General features: G+C 42.9%; 3 protein-coding genes across 7 annotated transcripts in view; all 3 read right to left on the minus strand.

Annotated features, from left to right (window-relative positions):
- Nucleotides 1-652: 652 nt before the first annotated feature.
- LOC144040287 (uncharacterized) lies at nucleotides 653-2,236 on the minus strand. Its single transcript, XM_077554377.1, has 4 exons — nucleotides 1,935-2,236; nucleotides 1,228-1,335; nucleotides 1,050-1,151; nucleotides 653-948 (listed from the first exon to the last, which is right to left on the minus strand). Exons 1-4 carry the CDS (start codon nucleotides 2,130-2,132, stop codon nucleotides 862-864), a joined length of 495 nt encoding a protein of 164 aa, XP_077410503.1. The 5' UTR covers nucleotides 2,133-2,236; the 3' UTR covers nucleotides 653-861.
- Nucleotides 2,237-3,734: 1,498 nt separating this feature from the next.
- Nucleotides 3,735-5,138, minus strand: LOC144040183 (uncharacterized). The gene is made up of 4 exons (XM_077554139.1): nucleotides 4,892-5,138; nucleotides 4,326-4,430; nucleotides 4,137-4,238; nucleotides 3,735-4,047 (listed from the first exon to the last, which is right to left on the minus strand). Exons 1-4 carry the CDS (start codon nucleotides 5,084-5,086, stop codon nucleotides 3,958-3,960), a joined length of 492 nt encoding a protein of 163 aa, XP_077410265.1. The 5' UTR covers nucleotides 5,087-5,138; the 3' UTR covers nucleotides 3,735-3,957.
- Nucleotides 5,139-5,374: 236 nt separating this feature from the next.
- slc4a2b (solute carrier family 4 member 2b) overlaps nucleotides 5,375-20,295 on the minus strand; it is a 35,158-nt gene continuing 20,237 nt past the window's right edge. For 3 of the 5 annotated variants that reach the window (XM_077554133.1, XM_077554135.1, XM_077554134.1), the window contains exons 6-24: nucleotides 19,605-19,708; nucleotides 18,706-18,914; nucleotides 16,968-17,104; nucleotides 14,849-15,029; nucleotides 14,067-14,202; nucleotides 13,690-13,894; nucleotides 13,359-13,464; nucleotides 13,094-13,278; nucleotides 11,964-12,174; nucleotides 11,688-11,894; nucleotides 11,452-11,600; nucleotides 11,047-11,241; nucleotides 10,375-10,632; nucleotides 10,206-10,295; nucleotides 9,969-10,135; nucleotides 8,963-9,216; nucleotides 8,681-8,850; nucleotides 7,352-7,525; nucleotides 5,375-7,253 (exon numbers count right to left, since the gene is read on the minus strand). In XM_077554133.1, coding sequence (XP_077410259.1) covers nucleotides 7,020-7,253; nucleotides 7,352-7,525; nucleotides 8,681-8,850; nucleotides 8,963-9,216; nucleotides 9,969-10,135; nucleotides 10,206-10,295; nucleotides 10,375-10,632; nucleotides 11,047-11,241; nucleotides 11,452-11,600; nucleotides 11,688-11,894; nucleotides 11,964-12,174; nucleotides 13,094-13,278; nucleotides 13,359-13,464; nucleotides 13,690-13,894; nucleotides 14,067-14,202; nucleotides 14,849-15,029; nucleotides 16,968-17,104; nucleotides 18,706-18,914; nucleotides 19,605-19,708 — 3,372 coding nt within the window. In that variant the 3' untranslated portion in view covers nucleotides 5,375-7,019. Of the gene's footprint in view, nucleotides 7,254-7,351; nucleotides 7,526-8,680; nucleotides 8,851-8,962; nucleotides 9,217-9,968; nucleotides 10,136-10,205; nucleotides 10,296-10,374; nucleotides 10,633-11,046; nucleotides 11,242-11,451; nucleotides 11,601-11,687; nucleotides 11,895-11,963; nucleotides 12,175-13,093; nucleotides 13,279-13,358; nucleotides 13,465-13,689; nucleotides 13,895-14,066; nucleotides 14,203-14,848; nucleotides 15,030-16,967; nucleotides 17,105-17,266; nucleotides 17,782-18,705; nucleotides 18,915-19,604; nucleotides 19,709-20,295 lie in introns of those variants that run through there. The other 2 variants (XM_077554136.1, XM_077554137.1) reach the window with 2 other exon arrangements.

Consider the following 20,295-nt stretch of genomic DNA (forward strand, 5'->3'; position numbering starts at 1 on the left):
GTTTAACTATACCTTGCTGATCGGATTTTATATTTTGTATGTAATTACATTTTATTGTATGGTATTAGAGCCACTGTCTGACATTTTTACCATCATTGCTGCTTTTTACTATGACCACTCACGTAATATACATGGTTTCCATTTAACAATTTGTTACCATTGTGCAGTTGCAGTTTTTGCAGTCGATACTTTTTGGTCAGTCAGTGAGCTATAATCACACACGTGTGTTGTAATCATTCTCCCTCTATATTTAGCACCTCTATTTATATTTAGGGAGGCCCCCGCTTTGCCGATCTGCCGTTAATGAGATTTGCTCTTGGCACAAAACTGAATGGTACACGGTGTGAGCTTCCGCAACCGGTAGGGGGGCGAGGCCGCAAAATGGCGCCTCCAGCATGACAAGGCCAGGGGGTAATGATGTTGTAATGAAGTGTTTGAATAGGAAGAAGGCAAATGTTAGACATACACGGCAGAGTAACGTTGTGCTGCGTAAAAATGAAGGAAAAAAAAGAAAGAGAGAAGCAGTTTTGTATAAAATGGCTGCCAACAGTATTTGGGTAAAACTAAGCATAAGTATCACTACTGTACATGACTATTGTACTTAATTACAGTCAGTAATGCAATCAATATGTTACAACACTGGAAAAGGTAGTCATGAAGCAAAAGTGATCCTAATCTTTATTGGACAGCCATTTTGATTTAGTAAATGTCATTTTTAATGTAGCCATATTAAATTTTGCACATAAAAGTCTTACATGTGAGTATAAAAGCTATTTCATTTGCAATAAAATAAGCATGAACTCTCTCTTATCTAGGCTCTTATCTATGAAGCTGTTTTTTTTTTTCATTTTCATAACATGTTTAATCCATTTGCACCGCTAACAGTGTCAGGCCTCCGGTGTTGTAGTTCATTTGTTTGCAGTGCTCCGTCCTGGTTGTCACCATGTCCTGAAATTTCAGGAGAAAATCCATTTTTAGCAACTATCAATGGCAGAGCCCTATTTGTGTCTTTGGGTTTAAAAAGAATATTTCTGAATGTTATAGCGTACCTGAGTGAGTCTGGGTCTCTGGATGCAGTGAACATAAGGCGCTGGATCTGGTCTGATTTGGTCTTCTTCCGTCTTGTAACACACCGCGCAGTCCATCAGAGGCTGCAATGACATCATCAAATTAACACAATGAATATTTTTGCTCAACATTATTATTTTTTTTTTATTCTGTACTCACTCTGTCGTTCCGGAAGGGACATCTCTGCGTCCTGGACGTGGGTCCTTTGGCACACCGGGTGGGCTTCAGTTGAAAGTGATGGTAGTAGTACTTCACATCAAAGCCACACTGCAAAGGAAATGCATGCAAATCAGTAAAATGTATGATATGTACTGTATGTAAGTAGCAAAATATAATTGAGAAGCACTGAGAAGGTACAATTGGGTTATTATGTACTATATAAAACACTGTTTACATATAATGTTGCTTTCAGGGTACTCTTGTTCATTCCAGCAGTCAACTTTGGTTCTATTTGATGTAATCGGACGGGAGTGATAAAAGTGTCTTTGATCAATAATTTAATCAATTGATACATCCCACAATAATTAGGATGAGTCTGAAATTCACAATTTGCTTTTCAACTGATCGAATGTAATGTCAAACAAGCGAAGTTGAAGTTAGAATTTACAAGGATCCTTGAGTGCAACACAGCTCAGACGTCAACATGTAAGTCCAAGTTGCGTTCAGGGTACCCTTGTTCATTCCAACACCCATATTTTCCTCTTAAAATATCCCATAGATAAATGTGTGTATAAAAAATATGGTGAATGGATATGACACTAAGATCTCGCTTTTCTCGATTCTCTCTCTAGATATTTTTAAACAATCTCTCACGATTCTTTTTTTTTTTAACAAGGTTGGTCTCCAGAGTGAGACCCTGAGGTTACCTCGGCGTCCAACTTATCCAAACTCCTCAGGAAGCGAAAATGGTGCTGCACGCCAGCGTGGGAGTTGAGATGCTCCAAAGCCAGGTCCACGCCTTTCTTGTAGTCCGCCGGGAGCAGGTCGTAAGCGTCCTGGGCTTCGGCCGGCCGCCACACGGCTCCCCCGACGCAGGCCAGCAGCAGCAGCAACACCACCGCCATCTTACTGGAGAGTGCAACTGAGTACACCGAGGGGTGAACAACCTTTTGTGTGGATCTGCTGTGTCAAAACAAATCCTGGACTCAATAGAGCGGCTCCCACGCCAACATTTTTTTTCCTCCCTCTTCCTGGAAACCCACCACCCCCCCCACCCCCCCCCCCCCCCCCACCCCCCCCCCCCCATCCTCCCTTGGGGGTTCAGAGCGAGTCCAGACAAAAACATGCTCTGAAAACAGGCATGCATGACAAACGCTTTCGTTATGACACAGTTGGATTACTGGACGTCATTGGTCCCTCAGAGGGCACAAATGGCATAAATCCTCTTTCACAACTTGGATTTGACGTGACCCGCCGCCAGCTTACAATTTAGAAGTCGTTTGATGTGTTTGGATGGATCGACTGGCGCTGCATCATTAACGTGCTGAGGGATATTTGACATAATTGAACCCCAAGTGGGATTCCCGTGGACATATTTGAATTGTTTTTCAGACTAATGATTCTTCTTCTGTAGGCCTACTGGTTTTCTCACTTTTTACACTAAGTGGCAGTGCCACTTAAAAAAAAAAAGTTAGTTCTCTAAGCAATCAGGACCAATATTAAAATAATTCCACAGAAACCAAAGAATCCCTGTATGTGTTTATAGTAAACAAATCAAAATTCATCCAAACAAATTTAGTACCTCACGGCCGAAGATATACTTAACTTTAGTGTCAAATGAGATATTGTGCCGCTGTCTAATGGCCAATAGTGGAATTACACCCAACAAAAAGAATGGGAGGAAAAACAAGTTATAAACGATTCCAATTTTAAGAAATCTCCCCTTCACTTGTAGTAGAATCAAATGCTAATGATATTACCCAAAACAACCGTTGCTTTTGTTTTCTTCTCAGTTTTGTTTTTTCAGGGCAAATGTTTAAAAGGTTATGTCACAAGTCAAAATGGCGGCCAACTCGGTGAAAGGAACTAGGAAGCTTTTTGCTCAAGTATTGGACTTTGGGTCGTTGTAATTTCATTTGTGATGATTTTTTTTTTTTTTTAAATATGATGAAATAAATGTCGTTTGAGTATTATAACAATTTGCCTGGTTTGTATGCTCGTCCCAGGCTAAAACAATAGCCGTTTGTTTACACCGTGTAAAAGGAGCAATATCAGAAATGCCCGGATGTTCTGAATCGTCAATTAGAACACGTTTTGGTACACGTCTATAAATAAATAAGAACGAAAGACATAAGATATTTTGTTTTTAATGCTTTAGAACTGATAAAGCAATGAAAAATGAAGTCACTCAAACCAACAAGTCTGCAGAAGATGAACTTTGGGTATTCGGACACTTGCCAATGTCAACTCCAATGTTGCTTTTGTGCAGCGCTTATCTACATTATAAGATTGACTCAACAGCGCCTCATGAGGAGAAAAGTGGTATGACAAGTTTCTTAAGCATTGTTTTTTCATTTTAATTCAGTGACATACGAATGCCCCAAATTACTACTTTGCTTGATCAATTTTTGTGCTGCTTTGTCAGTAAAACTTGAATAGCCAAAATGTTGGATTTGCTGTTGCTGGAGTGAAGAATAAAAAGAAAAAAAAGAATGGAGCAATGAAGGTACGGTGATGGCGTTTATTGAACGCGACAAACAGTCCAAGACGCAAATACAAAACTTTTCAGGAGACACTGTAGACTACAGCTCACACCGATGAACTGACTGACCCGACATCAGATGCTGACATCACTTACTAGGCCACACCCCTTAAAGGCACTCATCAAACATGATTCCTTTTTCTTTTTTTTCCCTTGGTAATGTCCCGCTCCTCACCGCCATGGCTGTATTACTTTGTTCCGGTGGAGGCCAGAAGGTTTGTGGCACCGTTGCTGTACGCCAACCTGTTGCAATGCTCCATTCGGCTAACTCGCACCTCCTGCCCGCACATCAAAAACACAAAGAAAGTTGGCAAAATGTTAAAAAAAAGGAGCTAACTTAGCAAAGAATATCAAGCAAGTGACCCACCTGAGTCACGGAGGGCTTGTGGAGACAGTTAAGATAGGGTTTGGGCTCTGGTTCGATGACCCCTTGAAAGGTCTTGTAGCAAATGGCGCAGTCTATCATGGGCTGCATGCCCCGCCCCAAAAGAAAACAGGTGAGAACAAGCGAGCCAGGTTGTCATGTTCCACGTTTTTGTTTTGGTGTTCTACCCACGACGTCATTCCTGAAGCTGCAACCCGCCGGGTCCACAGTTCCTTTCGGGCATCTGGTGGCTTTCAGGTAGAAGTGGTGGTAGATGAAAACCACGTCAAAGCCAGCCTGGGTAGGACAATGGGATGTAAAATGTTGGGGTACATCAAGTTTCCCTGTAGTCATTTCTATGGTTTTAAAACAGCATGTAAAGCATAACTGTAATGTGTTTCAACTCAATTACTCACTAGCGCCCCCAAAGTAACAGGCAAAAGTGGTATTACAAGTTAGTTGAAGTGTCGTTTGACCATTACATTTAAAACAGTAATGATGTGATACAAACACATAATAGTCTTTATTAGATTCGTTTTTATTTGTTTTTGAAAGTAAATATAAAACACACAATTATGTGTCTTAATGCTTTCAAAACTCTCAATTCTTCTTTGCTAGTTGTTGACTACCCGCTTTGTCACCACCACTAATCATTAGCGCCCCATCGGCGGAGGTGGTGTAAAAGTGGTATTACAAGCTGGACAGACAGCATGTTACCATTCTACAATCGATCACACGATGGACAGACAAGAACCGACCTCCACGTTTGACTTCGTGACGCTCCGGAAGAAGAGAAAATGGTTCTGGATGCCGGCGTGTTCGCTGAGCTTCTCCAGGGACATGTTGACGCCTTTCTTGAACGTCTCCTCGAGCTTTCCGTAAGCTTCTTGTGCCTCGGTGGAGGAGCACAGCAAAGCTCCTCCGACGGTGAACAGCAGAAACAAAACGGCCATCTTCTGTCGTCCCAGATTTGTTTGTGTTGTGGTGGTTGGTCCACCCTCCCTCCTTCTGTACCGGGAAAAACCTGCCCACTTTTTCCTCCCCCAAATACAGAATGAGGAAGTGTAACTAACTCTTTAGCAGATGTGGAATAAATCACAACCAAGTTAAGCAGAAAGCAAGCAAGTCAGACCCACTTCAGAGATCTATCAAACTGATGCCGATGTGCTGAGCAACAAATACACACAATTCAGTCACCCAATGTGGCGACTGACAAATAAATGGACCAGTGACATGGGGAATAAATAGAAAATAGCTTTTATTTGTCATCAATATTTGAAGCGTTCAATGTACACGGGAGCTTCGACAGTGGCCTCTTATGTTTCATCATCATCGAGACATACACAGAACACCTTCACACCATTCACAAGCAAACATTAAAACGACACGTGTATGTATATGTGTGTTTTTATCTATCCCCAATAAGAACAAGCAGTAATGCTTGTAATGCAACAGCTAAATATGAATCTCTTTTAATTCACCACTTCATGGTCCCGCAGGCACTTTTTTTGGTGATGTCACAAGAAACTTGAGTAACAGGACACCATTACTTATTTTAGACAAACAACAACAAATTGAAGAGCCATTTGAGGACAAAAGGTGGAATGTTGGTTAGATGGATGGACTGTTTGGCACTACTAAATATTCTCGAAAACAAACAAACACAAACTAATATCCCCAGCAACTGCGCTCTGTGCTTGAATAACGATAACAAAAAAATATATTTTATTCGGGACAAACAAATACGGAACTGATGTAAGTAGTGTCTTGAAAAAAATGTTCTGGTGGCTCTTTTGATTAGCTAGCTTGATAAGAAAACCAGCGAGCTAAAATGGACAGACTAGCTAGCTTGACAAACTAGTTTGAAAATTGTAGGTGGCTCGAATCGATCCTGTAAGCTAAGACAAGACTAGCTCTCTTTGACAAGTTAGGGCGCAACTACCGGTAGTTGCCTATTTGTCTATATTTCCTCACAAATTAGCTTGTTCAGCTAGCTAGACTATGATAAAATAATAAATAAGTAGCTTGTTTGTATACTTGTTATGCTAACTAGCCTAACAATATCTTAAACAGAACAAATAGTAGCTTGTGCATTAGCTTGTCAAACTAGCTTGTTTAATATAATAATAGCTTTCATTTGCTGAAGGTTAACTTGTCAAGCAAACATCTTTACAATTACTGTTTGAATAGTCTAATTAATATCTTGCCCAGTTAGCTTGTCAAGCTAGCCAGCCTAACTAGTAAGCTACGATATATCGAGCTAAGTCAAGCAACATGTCGTGGTAAACCAGTGTACTTTGTGTTCATCGCAAATTTAGAATGTACAGTGTATGTCATATGTGATGTATTTGAGAACATTTGGGGGGGGGGGGGGGATAATTTCTGGTCACTACAACTTAGCGCAGCAAAAAGCGGAGGGACCGCCTCTCAACTGCTGCGTTTCAGCCGTTTGATTGTAAAACACAAAACGTGGAAAATGACAACAAAACTACTTGTAGGTTTCCAGTCGCTACGACAAATAATAATGTTAGGAGATTTGACAATTAAAAACAATCACACAGCATTACAGTTTTTTTTTTTGATTTGGTGTCTTCATTTAAAATACAAAAAAGTGCTACTAGCGTCGAGTAAAGTGAAAAGCGAGGCGTCCAGATGTCCTCTAAGTACACACTCTAGTAGTTCCTTCATATAAGGCACTTGTTGGTAAGGCAGCAGTAAGTCAGTGTGCGAACACAGCGGAAACTTTCCCCGTACGTTCGTCACATATTCAATGTGAATCAGAGCAAACCTTTCAGGGTTAAAAAAAAAAAAAAAAAAAAAAAGCAATCATATTGTGTGTCGATCGGGCGTAAATGTTTCACAATTTTTGAATCCCCTGAAATACAGTCAATTAATAATATATATATTTTTAAAGTACACTATAAGCGCTTGTTGTACACGACACGCAGGCAGCAGGTGAGGACGTAGGTGCGAGTGCCGAAGGGGGGGCCTCCCAGTGGGTGGCGCTACGAGTGACGGGGGCTCACACGGGCATGTGCATCTCGGAGTACTCATCGTGACACTCGCGCTCGTCGAACGTCGGCTCGGCGTTGTCCGCGTCCAGCTGGAAACACAATTGAGCTTTTTTTTCAAAAAAAAAGACATCAAAAGAATACGTGACAGAATAAACGATCATAAAAAAACAATTGCAAATGAAACGGTGCGCTAGGGTTACGTACGCAGAGCATTTCGCGGCAGGTGAAGATGCGAGGCAGCAAGAACATTTTGACAGGCACGGTGAGGATGAGCACAAAGGGGAAGGCTAGCGATGCCTGCGTGGACATGACGGCCCACAGCACGGCCAGGCACACCATCTGGATGCACGTGAACAGATGCATGCGCAGCGTTCGAACCTGTAGGAAATGGGAAAAGTAGAATTCGGTTCATCCCCAACATATAAATTGACTTACCATACCCTAAGTTTGGGTAAGGTTGGTGAAGAAAACAGTAGCTTCAAGATTAAAAAAAAAAAAAAAAAAAAAAAATTGACAGGCTAACTTTTCGGGCCTAGGTAACCTCACTCCATTCACTTGCTAAAATTCCATAACATTGACATAGTTTGGGGTGTGTTGATCTAGGTTAGAAAAAAAAACGGGACCAAAATTTAAGGGGAAATTGACTGTGCTACCTTCACCACCCAGGGGAACCTCACTCCATTTATACTGTTTCAATGGCAAGCTTTCAAAAAAAAAAAAAAAAGGTTTATTTAAGACCCTTATTTAAGTTCCTCCCAAGATAACAAAACTGACACACCAACCTCGCCAGGCTGAGGAACTTGACTCCATTTATTTACTAAGATTCACATGTTGCCATGACATCGAGAAAGGCTGGTCTACAAAGCACATGGGGGAAATTGACAAGCTAAGTAGGGAACCACATTCCATTCTCTTTATCTCCGTTTCTATCACAAAAAAATCCCCAAATTGCAAAACAATAAAGATCCTAATAAGAAATCCAGACAAACAAAACTTCCTAAGGTACCAAAATGGAGGTGAAATTAACTCACAAACTGGGGAACCCCACTCCATTCACTTTCCACCCGTCAGTTCCTATGACAGGGTGACTCAACGTTTTTTTTAAGCGCCAGTCCCAAATTTGAAGAAAGGATTCTCTCCGGGACCAAAACTTCCCAGTATATGAAAAAATATGCTAACTTTGTCATCTGGGGAACCTCACTCCATAATGTATATAGCAATATCTTTGAAAAACTTGAGCTCGTGACCGTGAGTTTATTAGTTACACAAATCCCTAGAGCACCAAAAACTGAGGTGAAATTATGCATGAACTGGGAACCTCACTCTATTGACGTTACAGTCTGTTTCTACAGTGATTCCCCAAATTGCTCAGATCAGGACCCAAATTAGAGATTCTGCTCCTTCCAAGAGTCAGAGTCGATTGACATTGCTTACGTTGTCAGCCTGTGGAACCTCACTTCAGTCACTTTCCACCAGTCTATTTGTACAATATACCTTCAACCATTCTCATAATCACTTGAATGTGGTTCCCACCTTGCGAACGTAGCTGTGGTCGGGGTGGTACTTAGGCGGCATGAGCAGCAGCAGCATCCGCTCACTCAGCTGGATGCCATTGAGTGACATCACGCCCATGTAGAGGAAGATCCCGAAGAGTACGGCCAGGGGAATCTTGCGCAGGAGGTCGCCGATCACGATGGACAAGCCTGCGGACAGACGGGACCGAATCCCAGTAAAGACACCTTAGTGTGACCCAGCCTGGAGCCATCTCGGGGTTTGGCTTGTCTGATCGGGGTCCAAAATCGGGTTGACACCCACCGACCATGATGGACACCAGGAGCCCCGTGACGCGCTGCTCCTTGACCTCCTGGATGCGGGGCTTGTCTCCCGGGGCCACAGCCTTGCTCATGACGGTGAGGGCGTTGACGTGCGTCACCGAGCGCACGGTGGCGGCCGCCATCCACGGCAGGCCGAACAGCGCCGAGGCGCCGCCCAGCGCCACGATAAGGAGCAGATCCAGATGGAAGCCGGAACCCTTGACCAGCATGCGCTCTTTTTTGCTTACGATCAATCTGTAGGGAGAAAAGTATTAGGGCTGTCAATATTGATTTTTTTTAAAAATTATTTTTATTGTCTTCTGTACATATGCATTATTAACCAACAAAGTTAGCCTATGTAGAACGGTTAGCAATCGCGATTAGCATTAGCGCGCTAGCGATTAGCATTTAAGGCAAACAAACACTAACCACCATTTAGTTCACACATACACCATGAGTTGCAATGAGTGGATATAACTATTAATTGCATGAGCATTATTAAACACCAGCAAAATTAGCCTATGCTAAACGCTTAGCATTTAGCAAACGCGATTAGCATTAGCGCGCTAGCGACTGCCACCATTATCGCCATTTAAAGTAAACAAACACTAACCAGTTAACAAATTACAAAATTAATAGTGTCTTAAAAGTCACTGAATGCTTCAATAATAGTCCATGGGTAAACGAGTAAGCAACCTGTTAGCCACATTGAGCTCAATAACTTCCTGTCCACTGAGTGCGTCTTCAAAAAAGGTCCGTGTAGAAACACGCCTTTTATGGTGGAGTTTCTAGATACATTTTTTTAGCCGACTTGTAAGACTTCGTTGATTTTTTTTTTTTAAACCAGCCATAAAAATGATGACCCTCTGTAATATTTCTTAAAATAAAGTTTCTGTTCTGTTTCTGCTAGCGTGTTATTTAGACTAGCATTCTAGCTAATACTATTAATATACTATAATAATACTGATTATTTGAACTAATCATTTGACAGGTTTGCATCCACTCACGTGGTGATCTGAGTCTCCATGAAGATGAGGATGAAAACCAGCAGAGCGGGCAGGCAGCAGGCGAACATCATCCAGACGGGGAACTGACCGTCGCTACCCAGCGGGCTGATGATCCAGCCGCGCTTGTCGGGTTTGGTCACGGAGAAACCCCGTGGAACGTTCAGTTTCTACGCACAAGTCAAAAAGGTCTGATTGACTCCCTCCGAAGCCACCTGCTTGCAATTAGTATCGTCTTACTTGCGTGTACGTGTCCTCTAAAGTATTGTCCACGAGCACCATAATGAGGATGGCGATGGGCACCCCGAAATCGCCGATAAGCCTGCGTAGCTGAGGACCAAGTTGCGCGGCGTTTTCCATGATTTCATTCATCGTCCTAATTCTCAATCAATATTATTCGTCTTCTCACCCTTCCGGGGAAAAAGGCGCTGTTCTTGAACTTGCGCAAGTAGAAGGCGATGAAGAACGTTCCGGCCATAAGAACTAGCGACAGCAGCGCCGTGTTGGGCTCGTCGGTCGGGCCGGCCATCTTGGTCACCTCGGGGACGGCGGTGACGTTGCCCGGCGCCGCCGTGACGTCTTCCACGGAGGCGTTGTGGGCCGCCGTGTCGTTCAGAGGAAGGAGCGGGTCGAGGGGACAGCGCTTCAGGGGGTGCTGCTTGAAAATCTGCCAGGTGACAAGAAAATATATCAAATCCAACCGTCCATTTTATGTATATAAAAATCATTTGGATGCCCTCCATGTTTTCTTCTGTTTGGATTGAGTTCAAATCCGGTGATTATTACTGCCATAGCTTTTGCTCAATTACCTTTGAGTCACACAGACTAACATGGAAAAAAAAAAAAAAAACATAAGCCTGGATAATAAACCCTCCATCCAATAAACATTCAAGTCCAATCTGTCAGTGGAGATTTGAGCTTCACTTATTAAAAAAAAACAAAAAAAACCACTAATTTTTCAGCCCCTAGCTCTGAACGTTGTCCAGGAGCGATTAAGTCCGCTCGCTTTAGCGTCACAGACGCAAACGCGCCGGCGAGCCAATTGATTTTTTTTTTTTTTTTTTTGGCGCTCGTTATTTACCCTGCCGAGCTTCATGAAGGTCTCGCAGATGAAGATGAGCGAGATGAGGAAGGAGAAGATCTCCTGCGTAAAACGCGAGACGAAGCGCACCAGGAAGCTCCCCTCGAAGGCCACCGTGACGAGCACGATGACAACAAGCCACACGCCGATCCAGACGCGGCCCGTCAGGTAGTCCATGTCGCTGGACTTGCAGAACTGGGACACAAAACGGGATGTTACCCACTTGCAAATGTGTAACTCAATAAATATGCCTTAAATAAGTCCAAAATATTGGAATCTGCTGTCTCCGTGTACATCTGTCTGTATGTATGTATTATACTGCCCCCTGGTGGCCAAGAGCAGCACAACGGCAAATGTGGGGAAAAAAACGGTTTGATTCTTTACATTCTAGGATTCAGTACTTACAGAGTAAAAAGCTTCTTCAAAGACCAAAAGGGGTCCAGAGAAGCCCACAATCAGCAGAGGCTGCGCTCCCAGCAAGCAGAAAACGACGCCCTGCACGGCGGTGGACACGATGAGCTCCGACACGCCGATCAGACCGTCCGTCTTCTCGCCTGTCAACGCATGCATACGAACGCTAATTTAACATCACACATTGATGGGAAATGCTCATTGGGGGTCGCGCCTGTGGCGGCGCTCACTCAGCAGGCCTCCGAAGGTGATGGCCGGCGAGAGGGCGGCGAAGTAGATGAAGATGATGGCGGCCATGCACTGGCTGTTGAGGGCGTCCTTGAAGTCGCCGACGTACTTCGGGTAGCGCCGCCTCACGTCTCGGACCAGCCCGCCGAAGGGTCGGCCGGTGCGCTTCAAGGGGTCGTCGGACTTCTTGAAAGGCGTGATGAGGGCTTCTGGTGGGAAAGGCAGACGGGGGGAGGTTACTTCACCTTCGTAAGTCATCGGCCATTTTGAAGCTCTACCTTTTTCCTCCAGGCTCTTGGGTTCGTCGGCCAGCAGCTTTCCCTCCTCCCGCTTGCGCAACATCTCCCGCTGGAATCGCGCCACCGAGCGCAGCAGCTCGTCGCCGCCCATCTCCGACGGCGGCAGCACGATGCTGCAGTCCAGGAAGCTGTTGATGGCGTTCAGGAGGTCCTGGCGGTCGTCTGCCATGTAGGCCGCCTCGTGGAATTGCTGGATGAACAAGATTTTCATTTCATTGTTGGATAAATAAATAAATTAGAAAGTTTCAAATGACCATCTTAAAATAGAAAATTTATCACAATATTACTTTTTTTTCAAAATATTTTGTAGATCAGGTCAGCTCCAACTAAGCATTAATTTTCTTTGAAAGGAGAAAGTACAAAAGCATATTGCATTCACTTGGGAAAAAAAACCCTCTTGCTTTTCTCATTATTTTTTGGCAAGAGCTTTGTTTTTTTGTGTACTTTTTTAAAGTTTGTTTTATTGAACATTTTTTTCTGTTTTTATGAAAATTATTTATGAAGTTATTGAGAAAAAAAATGGAATAAAATGCCAGAAAAAAAATTCCCAAAACAGAAAAAAATATTCAAAAAAAACGAAAATAAATTTCGCAGAAAAACAGAAAAAATCTTCAGAAAAACAAAACACTTAGAAAAATAGAAAAAACATCACCAGAAAAATAGAAAAAACATCTTCAGAAAAACTGAAATTACTCAGAAAAACTGAAAAAAATATTCCCAAAACAGAAAAAAATCTTCAAAAAAACAGAAAACAAATTGCTCAGAAATCCCCCCCAAAAATCAGAAAAAAAGTCAATCAGAAACCCCCCCCAAAAATACTCAGAAAAACAGAAATTACTCTAAAATATCTAAACAACAAAACATAATTATAATAAAACTGAAAGATATATATTTAGAAAAACTGAAGATCAGCGGGTTTTTTTTAAAATTTAAATTACTCACAAAATCAGAAAAAAATCCAACAAAACAGAATTTTTTTTAAAAATTACTCAAACAGCTCCCCCCCAAATTTGCCAGAAACAGGTTTTTTGTTCAAGTAAAAGCAATACGCTTCCATAAGAAAGGACAAAAAAAAAAAAAGATAAAACACATTATCTCCAGGTATGTACCTTGTCGGACATGAGCGTGGAGATGGAGCGTCCTATCTGGTGGTAGTCCATGCTGGTGGTAGCGGGCCCCAGCAGAACAAACAGGAAGCGGACCGGCACGGGAACCTCCAGCACCGACTCCAGCTCCACGGCTTCCTGCAACCGCACGAACGCCATGGTGGGCTGCTCCAGGAAATCGACACTGCCTGGAACACGGCGCAAACAGTCAACACTTTGGAAGAGGACTCAACAGCCGCTTGTTGCTTTCGAGATCGACGAGACCCACCCACGAGGACAACAGTGGCCTCGGCGTTTTGTGGAATCTTCTCCAGGAGTTTGAGTTCGTGCTTGGACTTGGAGCGATGCATGCCCGACACCACGGTGGGCTCTTTCTGTTGAAGAGGCGGGAGATTTTAGAGCATCCTTTTGCTTAAAGGTTTTCAAAACTACAGCTATTGATGCTAACTATTAGCATGCCAATAGCACTTTGCATTATGCTAGCATTAAGCTAGCAATGACTTTTGTTGCTTTTGTGAAATAAGTGTGTGTCTTTTTTTTTGGGGGGGGGGGGGCTGTTTTTATTTGGTCCCTATCACGTTACCGTGCATCAAAAGTACCTGCACGTCGTTCTTTTCCACGTCGATGTGCGCGTCGAAGTCGCCCGCCGCGTGCGCGCTGCTCATCAGCGGGTCGGTGACGGAGGGCTCGGGCGGGTGGGCGTGGTTGGCGGTGTGGTGGTGGGTCATGAGGCTGCCCAGGCTGGCGGCCGATATGTTCCGCGGAAACGGGCTGCTGCTGTGATCCTTGTCGTCGCTCGGATGGCTGGGGGGGAGAGGCGGTTGGGCCAAATCATTACAAAAGGGCAAACATCCCGAGGGGAGGTGTGTGTGCGATTCTTCCAGACTCTTTGACAAAGTTTAATCTGTGAGGAATTTGCGGGGTCTCCGGCGGGAGGAAATGAGCTCGGCGGGGGGCTGATGCGATTGGCGCTCACCTGTGCTTGAGCAGCAGGGCCCTCAGGACGTTGGCGCAGTCCTCGGCTTTGATCTGGTCGGAAATGATCATCTTCTCCACCACCTGGTGGGCGATGCCGGGCAGGGTCTTCTGGTCCAAGTCCAGCAGAACTGCACCTGCACAAACACACAATTTAATGACACATTTTATTTTGCTGAACATTTTGACATTTAAATATCCAATGGTTTTTTTGGGGGGTATTTTATGTGTCAATTTTTAGATTAATACCACCACTTTTTTTTTTTGTCTGTGGCAATTAAAACTCATTCACTGCCATTGACGGCTATAGACGTCAAAAATTAATTTGAACTATTTCTATTAGTTTAAAATTTTTCCCACTTTTGTTAACAAGAATATAAAAAACAAGAAAAAAATTGTATTGTACATTTTGAACAGATATTAAATGTGTAATTAATCATGACTTAACTATTGCAGTCATGCGATTAATTACAATTAAATTTTTTAATTGCCTGACGCGATTAAAAAGAAAAGATTATTAAAAATGAGGGGCGTCAGGCGATGAATTTTTTTAATTGTAATTAATTGCATGACTTCACTAGTGAACTCACGAAAATTTTATATCTGTTCTAAATGTACAATAATTTTTTCCCCCTAGGTTTTCATACTCTTGTTAACAAAAGTGGGAAAAAAAAGTTAAACTAATAGAAATAGTTCAAATGAATTTTTGACGTCTATAGCCGTCAATGGCAGTGAATGAGTTCAAGATCTTTGAATGAATTCCACTTTGTTTCAGCCTCTTACCATGCGCGATGGTCTTGCGGAGTTCCAGCAGACTGCGGAAGGACAACGAGGCCACGTGCGGCTTGCCCCAGCGATCCGTCTCCTCCTCCACATCCTCCTCAAATTTGATCCAGCGGGCCGTCTCCTTCCACTGCATTTCCTGGTTCTTGTCCATGGTCAGCTCGTTCAGCTCCACGAACACCTGAGGGGGGGGGGGGGGGGGACGACAGACGACACGGTCATTCGCGTGGAAAAAAACTAACGTGCTTGTGAATTAAGTATGTGTGAAAACAGGTCGCACGCTTGGTGAGTTCTTCAAAAGCAGCCGTTCGCAAGCGTTTTGAATCATGTGACCGATGCACATGAAAGTTGTTTTTTTTAACTAATTAAAAAAAGCAATTTGTTCCCCCCAAAAATATTGCTAATTTAATTTTTTAAAAAATACAACTGAATTTAGGGGGTAAATGTCAGACATTTGTTGTCACTGGTCTGTTTGACAGCTATAATTAAAAACGATGAATGTTGCCTAGCAACAAGTGGCCATGCAAAAATCGATGCCAGTCAAGAGTGGGCAAACACACGCACGCACACACACACGCACATACACATACAAAAAAAAAAAAGTATATATATATATATATATATATATATATATATATATATATATATATATATATATATATATATATATATATATATATATATATATATATATATGTGTGTATATGTATATATATATATGTATATGTATTTAAAAAAAAGAAAAAAGAAAAAAAACAACATTTATTAAAAAAATTTTAATTGATTTGTTGGGGTTTTTTTTTAAAAAAAAAAAAAGGAGAGCAATGATGATGTCAAATCGAATGAACAATACTGAGCTCTCCTGTTAAAGAAAAAAAAAAAAAAAGAGTGGGCAAACATTCATGCTCAAGAGCCACAAACAGATAGGCCAGGCCATCTATAAATAGGTTTAAAAAATAAAATAAAATAAAAAAAGTTTAATGATTACCAAATAACCAATTATTACGTAAAATGAACAGATTTAAATGTATATATTTTTACAACAGTAATATAAAGTAAATTAACCAACTATTTACTAAGAATTTTTTGTTGATTTTTTTTTAGGGGAAAATGGCTAAATGATTTTTTTTTAATGGAAAGATGGGCCAGATCATTCATAGATGAGATGAAAAATTTTTTTTTTTAGGGAAAACACAAAAAAGTAAAAAAAAATTTTTTTGTAATGCATTCATAAAAATAGTTTTACTAGTATTTGTATTGCATTACTTGAAATTAATTATTCAACCAATTATTTCCTGAGATAAATGATTTAAAAATTGTTTTTTTTATAACTAACACATTTTGGGAAAAATGGCTATATACAAGTAAATGAAAAAAAAAAGTGGGCGTACCCCTATTGTTTTACAAAGGGATCAATATAAGTTATAATAAGTTCTTTAATTTTCCTTATACCTGTATAAGTGGCTAGTGTCCAGGCAACCAGGTGATTCCTTTATAACACTCCACATGTCGTGCTGACAAACAAACAAAGCAACTTTTGCCAAAAACAACCAACGTTTGTTAAGTGTCACTTCATGCTAACGAGCCCGATGAACCCGCCCGCATGCCTGTGAAATCACGCTCACACGAGGGGTTGTGGGGGGGTGGAAATCACACCTGGCCGACCTCACCTTCTTGTACGTGGCCGCCAACGCGCCAGCGCCCGCGTCCAGCAGGACGCCTTTGGGCCGAGAGAAGGAACGATACAGAATCACCGGCGTCGGCTGAGGGTGCGGGGAAGCGAGACGGAACAGGAGAGAGGACTGAAAGGCCGACACGGACATCGAAGCTGACGGGCTGGCCGCGTATGAGAATTTGTGTGTGCGCGTTAATAAATCATAACGGCAGCAGCGGCCGGTGTCCGGTTGCCTAAGCCCTTGTTCGCTGGTGCGGAAGGAAAGAATTCATTCATTCATCATTAATCAGCCACCCAAATTCCACCCCGGAGATGATCGCAGGAAGTGGCAATTAATCACAAATAGCACCATCGAGTGTCAACTTTAGGAACGCTCTAAAACGTTTGTTGGACTGTCCAGAGGTACCTTATTACTGCATTACAGTATTGATGAGTATTCTTTACCTCGTGCGGGGTGCGGTCCTGCTTGCGGCTGCGAGCGGCGGACTCCTTGTGGTCCTTGCCCGTGTGCACCACCTGGCCTTTGGTGCTCTTTCGGACCAGGTGTCTGCGCACGCCGGGGACATCTTCGAAGCGATGGCCTGGTGGCAGAGACTTTGATTTAGTGCCAATGTATTGTGAACGCAGATCAAAAATAAAATAAAAGTTGGCACTGTAATCTTAAACAAACCGCTAGAGGGAGCCCACACTTTGAGAATCACTTCATTAAATTGACAACTGAAAGAATCTCCTAATGTTCTTACCTTCTGCGCTAGTAGGTCCTATGTAACAAACTGTGATGCTTCGGATTTTCTTCTGCATTGACTGACTCATCTAAAACTGGCCTGTGATCGTCTCCACGACCCCTTTAAAGGACTGAGAGTCTCCAAAGTGAGGCAGATCCATCACGCGAGACATCCGCCAGGCCCGGCCAGCGGGAGGCGGGCGGCTCTTGAAGGGAGAGGGCGGGCCCTCGACGCTCACACAGGTGAGTATGCGACAAGTGTTTGGACCAATTGGGGGGGAAGTGGTCATTTCTTGACCGGCGCCTGACCCCACCCGCCTGAAGCCATCAGAGCAGATCAGTGCACAGTAGTGTTAATTTGCACAGGGTGGAACAAAAGGGGAGTACCGGCCATCTAATAATTCCTATTGTTGACCAGCAGCCAGGCACGGAGCCGCTTTCCCAGGATGATTTATGGAAGATGTGGCAAAAGTACGGATACCGTGTACTTGAGTAGAAGCATAGATACTTGCAAAAAAAAAAAAAAACTGGTAAAATAGAAGTACAAAAAGAAAATTGAATGTTTACAAATGGCCTACAGTATGCTAGGCGCTAAGCTAACTACAGCTACGAGCTGTAGCGGGCTCACTAGCATGGCTAAACACGCTCCTTTAAGTCACTAATAAGCTACACTTTTCTTTTTCTTTTTTTCTTTCTCTCTAATAAGCTACACTTCTGACAGCTAGCGTCATCACGAAAGGAGGACCAGCTGTAGCTAATTACGCGACAACAGTGAAGCCATGCTAATTGTTATGCTAATGTCAAATGTAGATAGCAAAGCACCGGGCTGGCTGGAACTTTGTTGTGGTGAACAAGACTTACTAAGCGCACACGTTCAAAAGTAATAAAAATAAATAGTAAGAAAGTATTTGTACTTGGTTACTTCCCACCACAGTTTTATGCTGGGATGTGATGAGCCTGCAGGGAGGCTTGTGCCACGAAGCCCCATAATGACCGCACATCCCCACCGCTGTGGCTTTTTCCGACTTTTCTTCCGCTAATTAATCGGGTTGGTGAACCCCGTGTCAGCCCGGCTTTGGCAATTAATAACCACCGTGTGGGCTCGGGCTGCCATCCAGGGGCCTCAGCTGACAGCGGGAAGGGCTAATTTCATAACAAGGGGAAGGGGAGGGCAAACTTGACATTGAGAAAAACGGCATTTCATAATTGTAGTACTTTACACAAACATCCATCCATCCTTTTTCCGAACCGCAATAATAACATTATTCAATATTGGCCACCTGAGAGCAGTTTAAGACTCAGTACAAAATTAATATGAGTCATTCTTTGCAAAAGATAAAGAAAACATGACAGTGACAGTGTGGTTTAATTGCAACATAGATGCTATTTAGCGTTAGCATTAAGCTAGTGGACCGCAATAACATCCAAAGTAACGTCAGCAATATGTTCCACACTCACTTTTGATGCCGTCCAGGTCGGCGGAGACGAGCGTCTGGGCCTCGCTCTCGTCGGTGGCGATGCGCTGGTACTTGGCCTGCTCGGCGCCCGTCATGTTGCCGGTTCGCCGCCGATCCTGCAGGTCGTAGCTGCGGCCCGTCGAGGACGCGCGGGCTAGCGGCGCGTGGTCCGGATGCGGCGGGCCGGGGACGTCTGACGACTCGGGCTTGCTGGAAGAAGACAAAATCCTTTTTTTTTTTTTTTTTTACAGTTTAGAACAAATGAAGGAACCATAGGTTTTCTCATCCCAGGTCTTTTTTTGTTTTTTGTTGTTGCTGTTCTGCCATGTCAAAAGCTCTCTGGGCTCTGTTAGCCTTTTGTGTCCACTTGATTTCCTTTTTTTTAGGACACATTTTAGTTGTCTTTTCAACCAGATTACTGTATATAATTTATTTATTTTTTGACAAGAGATAAAGTGGATGCAATTTTCTTAAATTCTAAAAGAGCAATTATGTTAGTTAGAAAAAGCTAACCCTTTAAATTACAGCTTACATCATTAAAGTAGTCAAATCAAACAAGGCCTGAGCGTAAACGAACTCACCGTCCAACAAGTCAAAACGACAGCAGCTTTTATCATGTATAGATCATCAAAAATGTCCCCCGCGAGACGTGTGTACTTTCTTCTTGATCCCGGCCAAAGACTCAATACAGTGAGGCCATGGAGGGTAAATGTCATAGGTGGATCCCGGCCTCTGTGGAGGTGTGCTGCGTCGTCTATAGCGACAGCTGATATACGGGTTTATTAGAGGGGGGGGGGGACCGCGTCGACGCGAACAGCGGGACCCCTGGATGCCGAGACATGGCAACGAACAGCGTGAAGACACAAACGCGATTAAAAACAAGAAAAAGGCCGCACTCACTCGGTGGACGTGCCGTCGTCAGGATCGGCTCCCACGGCGGACTGCGGGACCACGTCCAGATCCCGGGAGGGGACGCTCACGTGGTCGTCGTCGGACAAGAAGAACTGAAGAACACAAGTGAAGTATCACGTCAAAGTAATGATGTGACATTTTTACATCTTAAATGCTCTTAATTCGTTAACTCCTGAAGTTTTTGCTTCTTTTTTTTTTTTTTTTTTACCAAATCAACAGATTATGATAGAATGGTTGATTTAAATAACATTTATACGAGTTGATACAGAAGTGAAAAAATGTAGGGGAATATGAGTTAAGCAGCAAAATCCAATAGTTTTTATCAATATCAGAAGGCGGCCATTTTGCCACTTGCTGTCGCGTGAAAATGACATCACAGTTGCTCATGTAACAACAAATCACAGCTCAGCTTCAGAAAACAGGTGAACTGTGATTGGTCGTTACCTAAGCAACTGTGATGTCATCTTCAGTCGACAGCAAGTAGCAAAATGGCCGCCTCCCCACTGAGATGGATCAAAACGGCTGGATTTTGCTACATAACTCATATTCCACAAATGTGATATTAATCAGAAGGTCATGTTTAGACTAGTGAGGTCACATATAACATATTCTTGTCAAGAAATGTTTATGGTTGACTTCCCCTTTAACAAAGGAAATGATGCAAACTACGCACAGTGGC

Source organism: Vanacampus margaritifer, chromosome 20, assembly GCF_051991255.1.
Source record: "Vanacampus margaritifer isolate UIUO_Vmar chromosome 20, RoL_Vmar_1.0, whole genome shotgun sequence".
NCBI lineage: Eukaryota > Metazoa > Chordata > Actinopteri > Syngnathiformes > Syngnathidae > Vanacampus > Vanacampus margaritifer.

Excerpts from the sequence above, each read along its gene's own strand:
- LOC144040287 (XM_077554377.1), bottom strand. The coding sequence starts at position 2,132 with ATGGCGGTGGTGTTGCTGCTGCTGCTGGCCTGCGTCGGGGGAGCCGTG. Across the intron at positions 1,336-1,934 it reads TGGATAAGTTGGACGCCGAG|TGTGGCTTTGATGTGAAGTA; the intron begins GTAACCTCAGGG and ends TTTCCTTTGCAG. Across the intron at positions 949-1,049 it reads AGAGACCCAGACTCACTCAG|GACATGGTGACAACCAGGAC; the intron begins GTACGCTATAAC and ends CTGAAATTTCAG.
- LOC144040183 (XM_077554139.1), bottom strand. The coding sequence starts at position 5,086 with ATGGCCGTTTTGTTTCTGCTGTTCACCGTCGGAGGAGCTTTGCTGTGC. Across the intron at positions 4,431-4,891 it reads TCACGAAGTCAAACGTGGAG|GCTGGCTTTGACGTGGTTTT; the intron begins GTCGGTTCTTGT and ends TGTCCTACCCAG. Across the intron at positions 4,239-4,325 it reads GCAGCTTCAGGAATGACGTC|CCCATGATAGACTGCGCCAT; the intron begins GTGGGTAGAACA and ends CGGGGCATGCAG.